Here is a 7,020-nt window from a genome sequence, read left to right on the forward strand (position 1 = left end):
AAAAACAAAATGTTTCTTTGCGAGTGTTTTACGGGTTGCATTGAAAGGCTTCTCCGAGTAAAGCGGCTTGTTACACTAGCAAGGATTACAAAAAAATACAAAAATTGTAAAATAAAAAAAAAAAAATATGTTGGGAGGTAGCAAATTTGTTATGGAGTGGCTACCACCGTAAAGAGCGATGGTTGGGGCTCTTTACACACACGTGGATAGGCCTACTGGGGAAGGAGCCACGTAAAATATCTCCTAACGCGCCGGGACCCTACCCCTTGGGTGGTGTGGAAACTTGGGTCACGTTGCAACAAGGACAAACGCACGTGTGGTGGGGGGTACGCTGCGCTTGCATATAAGCGACTGCTGCGAATGTATCCAGCATTGTGCAATCATGTACAGTTGCAGGCACCTTGTGTTGGCGTTTTCCGTGGGAGTTATGACTGTGTCTACGGCCTTGATAGCGATTCTCTGCAGAGCACGCCTGCCTCCCGGAGTCGGCTACACTCGCTTGATGCTGATACTGGTGGGCCTTCTTATCGTTGCAGCACCCCTCGTTGCTGGTGACGACGACGGACCGCCTCCGCGGAAAGCCCCTCGATTGGTGGTAATGTTATTATTACTATTATAGAATTAATAATTAGATTCCGTTTTTCCGATTGGGTACAATTTGTTTTTGTTTTTTGAAGGGCAACGACGATGACCCCCGGCCCGATCCTCACCCCGAGGTCCAGGACTCCCCATTGTCGCCTGACCCTGATGACAGTGTGGAGGTACGTGTGCGCTTGTGTTGGTTTTGTGTTTGTATGCGTGTTTGTTTGCGTTACGGGCTGAATTGTTTTTTCTTTCCAGGAGTATGACTCGGATGCCACCGTGGAGAACCTGATACCCGGTGTAAGTACAATTGGCTTCCTACAATTTGTCCGTCTCGTGTTTTTTGCTATTTTCCTACGGTTTGTTTTTTTTTTTGCAGTCTCCTGACCCGTGGGCTTTTGGACCGAGGCCAAGGCAGAGGCCTCTCAATGACACAGCGGTTGAGGACCTTCTGCTGGGACCCTGGGAAGTGTTGGAGGCTGCCATCACGGGTATGCCTCTACCACCGTCTCCATCACCGCCCCGGGCCGCAGCCCGCAGGCTCCCTCTCCAGACGATGCCGCTTCCTCGGCCGCGGCGACTTCCGAGGATAAGTATCGCCCCGACCCAGGCCCCCTCGACGTCCCGGTCCTCTGGTGGGTCCAACGTAGCGACCGTCGCCCCGGTCCCCTCGACGTCCCGGTCCTCTGCTGGGCCCACGACCCAACCCTCTACCTCAACGGGTCGAACCGGCGCTTGTAGAAGGGTAAGTGTCCACCGGTAGTAGTGGTAGTAGTAGTAGTAAGTAGTATTAGTGGTAGTGGTGATACCTTACTTGCTTTTCAGCCTCCTACAGCTGCATCAGGAGTAGATGTGGCACGGCAGAGGTTACGGGAACTGGTGCTGGACCATTTCCTTCAAGTATTTGTTTCGCCGGCGCACGCTCCCGTGGCGTGCACTGTGGGGGCGTTGGTTGCGATGTCCACCCTGAGGGCCGAGCTCAGGGATATGCTCTGGCTCGTCGACCATCTTCTCGACGAGACGCCCCGTGACCAGAGCCTCGTGATAGCGTACGCGCTTTGGAGGGAAGTGCGCTCGTCGTTGGAGGGTCTGCTCATCGGCATCGGCGAGAGCATGGAGTCGGCGGCCTCGAGGGATCCCTACGACATCGACCCTGAGGAACCGGAACCGTCGCCCCCGGCTAGGCACGTTCGCTGCTGTGTCTGTATGGACAGATTGCCGACGGTAGGGTTGAGGCCTTGTGGACACACTCTGTGCCCACAATGTGCCCATAGGCTCTTACGTTGTCCAATCTGTCGGGTGATCATCCACGGGAGGATGCCATTGTTTTTTTCTTAAAATTTTTAAAATAAACACGTTTTTTTTGCTATGTAAGTATTTGATTTTTCAAAGTTCCCGCCACTTTTTTTTGGTTCCCGCCATTTGAGGGATTTTTTCCCGCGCGTGAGGGATTTTTCCCGCATTTGAGGGATTTTTCCCGTGGGGGCGGGGCTTAGCCGCCATCTTGGATCACGTGACCTGCTCTCGACCAATCAGAGCGCGGGGCTATCCTCCGGGTTACTCTACTTGTGTTATCTTTCGAAAAACAGTTATCTTAAGGACATCCCTATCTCTTAATACACACACATCCAAAAAGGGAAGCTTGTTTTGGACTTCCACTTCCATTGTGAGGCGGATGGAAGGAGAAATACTATTAATGTGATTCAAAAAATTATTTAATTCAATGTCTCTATGAGAAAAAATAACACAGGTATCATCCACATACCTCCACCAAATCTTCGGTTTGAACTGAGCTGAAGCCAAAGCTTTTCGCTCGAATTCCTCCATAAAGATATTGGCAAAAATAGGAGACAGTGGAGAACCCATTGCCATCCCCTCATCTTGACGGTAAATTTTACCCTCTAACTCAAAATAATTGCATTGAGTGCATAGTTCTAACAGATCCATAATTACTGGCACGGGAAGTTTAGTTCTATCCTTTAATGTTTGGTCTTCTTTGAGACGTGATTTAATAATTCCGAGAGTTTCTGGAACTGGTACATTTGTAAATAGACTTTCGATATCAAAACTTACCAGTTTGTCAGTTTCAGTCAACTTTAGGGATTTTGACTTCTCTACGAAATCCCTGGAATTTTTGATGAAAGAGTCAGTTTATCCTACCAATGGCGTTAAGATGTCCAAGAGGACTTTAGACAATTCCCTGCAAGGTGAATCACGAGAACTAATGATGGGCCGGAGAGGGATGGTAGGTTTGTGGATTTTGGGAAGGCCATACATATGGGGGATTTTGTAGTGGTGAGGAGTTAATTTAGATCTAAATTTATCTGAAAAAAATTCTTTATGTTTTCTTAAGGTGTTTGCTACTTTGCGTTCAAATGAATCAGTCGGGTCTTTATTTAAAACTGTATATTTGCCAGTATTTAAAGATTCCGCAATCTTTTCTTTATACGCTACTGAGTCAAGTACCACAGTAGCGTTGCCTTTGTCGGCAGGTAAGATTTTGACCGTATCGTCTTTCCCAAGGATCGACCTGGCCTTTTTCTCCTCTATTGTCAAATTGGGTTTTGTGGGAGGAATTTTTCTGAGTAAAAGACTGGCCTCACAACGAAACCGGTCACCCTGTTCCTCAGGTAACTGTGAAACAGCCGACTAGATTCCAGTTACGAAATCCAGTGCCTTTACCGATTTTTGTGCCACAGAAAAGTTTAAACCCTTGGATAAGACTGATATTTCCGCTTCATTCAGGATTTTTTAAGAGAGGTTGATTACATTTTTATTATTTGCATCCGTATTCACGTTGCCATCCTTAGGCAAATCACATTTTTTAGGCCTAATGTTTTCCAGTTTGGAGATTTTCTTTTTCTTATCTGTTTCAGAAACTTTTATACATCTATTTTGGATGCTTTCGAGAATTTTGTTGAATTCTGTACCGATCAGTGTTTTTAATTCAGTTTTTTTACACCAATATTATTTTGGAGGAGGTATCTTTCACGATGATGATATGCAATTCTTTCTTTAAGTAAAGATTTCGAAGCAGAAGACAAAATTTTACTGGCTTTCCTACTATGAAAAGGAGTTTTTAGAGTTAACCCTATAGGCATAAGGTCTTCAACCTTACATTTATGCAAGAAAGTTAAATGATTAATGTGTTTAGTTAGCTTAAGATGCAAGCTCTCAAGGTCTTTGATTTATTTACTGGTTCCGGGTCCGTACCGAGAATCAATTCTTTGTTTGAAGGTTATTTTTGACGATGGAAGGATTGTGATGCCACAACGCTTTAGTAAGATTTGTTTATTTTAACCTAGTTTGTAATTATGTATTAGGTTAGTTCTTTACCTGAAGAAGAGATCAGATTGCAGATCTCGAAATACAGTTTTCTTAATGCAGAGGTACTTCGAAATAGGGATAAAAAACAAGTAAATCCAAGAATCCGACTATAAATAAGTTAAAAAACTTTCTTTATTTACAAGGCTTGTACGTAATAATAGAAAGTTATTCCCTATTAAAGCAATTACGTCTTTTCTCGTTATTTTTTTAAGTATTGGAACCAATTAACGGGTACTTGAAGTGAAATCTCTAGTTTATGACATGTTTACGAAGTCTTCTAGACATGAGTCCTTAAAAAGTGAGTTTTATCTATACGAATGTATATATTTTTGTAATTTAGCTTACACTTTGGCAACATCTATAAATTAGGGTTTAGTTTAAGGAACCAATTGAAGAAACAAATACATTTATAGGCTACATTTGATCATTGCACATCTCTTTATGATTTGCCTTACACATTCATATATTGCTGCAATTCGTTTCATAAGTACGCTCTGTATAGTTTTGATGAGATCGAGATTTTAATTTATTTTTCAAACATACGCTCACCTTAACACTGTTGTTGTTGTAATAGAAAAAAAATAACAACTGTTCTAGTACATACACAATCAGAACGCCTCTTTTTAAAGGGAACAAGGTAATAAGGTAGCAGCCAGTATTCTTGTGTAAAGAAAATAAACGCCTGATGAGGTTCGTGCCTTGAGCTCCACATTGCTTGCATGTACGATGTACTCGTAAAAGACAGAATGTGTTCTCTAGCTACTTCCGTAGTTATATAAAATATTACTATATATACATACTATATAATTATCATGAATTTACTTTGATCAAAAAACATTTCTGCTAGTTATTTATTGATATTGATAACAATTATTGTTTCAGGCCGTCACACTGGTCTGTAGATTATAGTGTAAAAGTTACGATTAAGCGTAATGGAGCCATATTTTAAATGTTAGTAATTTTCTCGATTTAAATATTTGCAAATTTCATTACGTTTTCGGTCTGTTACACTTTTCATCTCATTGAATATTGAGAAATGCTGCCTTTAATATTGAGCAGTAATATTTTACTAAAGGTTATACTATGTATATCTAGCTAGCTTTAATGTTGCTACTAATTTTAATAAGATACGTTCATATAATTGGTTCTATTCAAAAAAGTATGTCTTACAGATACGTCTATATTGGTATGACCTCGATATTCTAGCGTAACTATAAATTTGTTGGCTCACTTCACATATCTGTTGTAGTTTGTGGCAATCTGACATGAGAACTCCATATTAAATGTCTGGCTCTTAGGATAGATTTATTGATGGTGAATATTTATTTTCTAAGAAAATAATATACATTTTTCTGGTACAAAATTTATAAAAAATTTATAGTTGTATGTATCAGTGAATCAGTGATATGAACAAAAAATTTAAATTCAAAAGATTTTAACAATTAGAGGTAAATTTGGAGTGTTTTCTTCATTCCACAAATATCTATGATGGAATGAAGAAAAATTTCGATAGTTTGTAAGGTAACATAACCTCCTAATCGTATTTTTTATTATTTTTTCAGAATTTTAAGGTCTCAAATTTGCAGATTCAGCCACTTTAATTACTTATAATATTTTTTATGGATCAGCCCTTACTAAAATGATATGTGTACGTTTTTATTTTAAATAAAATATCTATGTTTAATGCCATTGATCTTAAAGTTTTCTTTAATTACGTATCTCATTGACCGACATAACGTCAAACAATCCTATAATAAAATTAATTGGATGAAATAATCCTATTCAAATAATTGGGATAACTGTTTATTATTTTCCTACCTTTTTGCCTCCTTCCAAACCCTATGCTATCTCTGTTTTTGTAACTATATAAAATATGCTAAAACCTGTATTAAATACGTTTAATAATTACGATTACTAATTATTTTAACAAATATAAAAGAGAGATTTATATTTCTATTATAAGCGATGTCCTTAAAATACATAAAACCTACTTGAAAACGTTTCAAACCTTAAATCCGTTTGCTTGTTTAAACATTGAGTTGAAGTTTAATCAACTAGACCATGAATGAACGGTTTCATAGTTTAAATTTAGTTTTGTACAACACATTATTCACATTTATTAGCAGTATCTATGCTACACACTGAAAAACAGTTACTTTTGATAATAAAGCCAATAAAAAGTCTAACGAAGCATGAAGCAGACCTGCATACATATTCGACCGCTGCCGTGGCTAGTATTGTATTAGTTCTTGGCATAAGTTAATTTCACAGTAAATTCAGTTACAAGGAAGAGCTTCGTTCTTTTACAATATTAAAGTCCATTTTGTAATTCAATTTCATTTTGTCACAGTAAATCGTTTAAATCTGAATTTACAATTTTTATTTTATAACTATTTTTCCTCGAGTAATTTACCGTTACAAATATACGCAGGAAAACCACATATATATATTGTGAATTATATAACCAAAGCTTGTATACAAAATAATTTTAATTATTAATTTTAATAATATTGTGAATCGTACTACTTGCTAATTAATCCAAATAAAAACTCACATGTTACAAAACAAAGAAATTTGTCGATTGAAAATTAAATGAAGGCTTCTCAATTTGAACTAATAAAAATAAATCGATTAAAAGAAAAATATCATACACACAGTTCTTAAGGCTTCTAATAAAGTTTGATTCTCCTCAACTCGATAGAGCGGCACTTCAATAAACGTTTTGGCATAATTGTATATTGATTATTCTTCTTCAGACTACTCTCTAAATTTTATTAATTAAAATACTTGATTGACTTAATTCCTTGAAAGTACTCTGTGAAGTTAGGTACAATCAAGACGAAAATCATAAAAAGGTAAAGAGTGCAGGCTTTTGACACGAGCTCAAATGTCACGAGCGCCGGACACGGCGTTGATGCCGAGCTTTTAAGAGAGAAACAAGCTACAAGAATCTCAACAAAACAGTAAACAGCTGAATGCTTGTAAACCCCTGGCTGGTTGGCGCCGCGGTCGCTAGACTGCCAAGAACAACTAATAATTCATTTAATTGGCATATTGCTCTTGAGAGCCTTATTTCCAAAGATTATTGCATTAAATCACAAAACTAAACTA

General features: G+C 38.6%; 1 protein-coding gene across 2 annotated transcripts; it reads left to right on the forward strand.

Annotated features, from left to right (window-relative positions):
* The first annotated feature begins 233 nt into the window (after positions 1 to 233).
* LOC124365244 lies at positions 234 to 1,951 on the forward strand. 2 transcript variants are annotated; one of them, XM_046821208.1, is made up of 3 exons: positions 234 to 882; positions 962 to 1,327; positions 1,408 to 1,951. In XM_046821208.1, the coding sequence occupies exons 2-3, from the start codon at positions 1,076 to 1,078 to the stop codon at positions 1,918 to 1,920; spliced, it is 765 nt and encodes a 254-aa protein (XP_046677164.1). In that variant the 5' UTR covers positions 234 to 882; positions 962 to 1,075; the 3' UTR covers positions 1,921 to 1,951. The 2 variants fall into 2 exon arrangements, with proteins under 2 accessions (XP_046677164.1, XP_046677163.1); XM_046821207.1 differs by having other exon boundaries at positions 234 to 1,327.
* The last annotated feature ends 5,069 nt before the right edge of the window (positions 1,952 to 7,020 follow it).

Source organism: Homalodisca vitripennis, chromosome 6, assembly GCF_021130785.1.
Source record: "Homalodisca vitripennis isolate AUS2020 chromosome 6, UT_GWSS_2.1, whole genome shotgun sequence".
In the NCBI taxonomy this organism is placed as follows: Eukaryota; Metazoa; Arthropoda; class Insecta; order Hemiptera; family Cicadellidae; genus Homalodisca; species Homalodisca vitripennis.

What these genes read in the sequence shown, in the direction of transcription:
- LOC124365244 (XM_046821207.1), top strand. Translation starts at nt 1,076, where the DNA reads ATGCCTCTACCACCGTCTCCATCACCGCCCCGGGCCGCAGCCCGCAGG. An exon ending in GAACCGGCGCTTGTAGAAGG is followed by an intron (nt 1,328 to 1,407) that starts GTAAGTGTCCAC and finishes CTTGCTTTTCAG; the next exon opens with CCTCCTACAGCTGCATCAGG.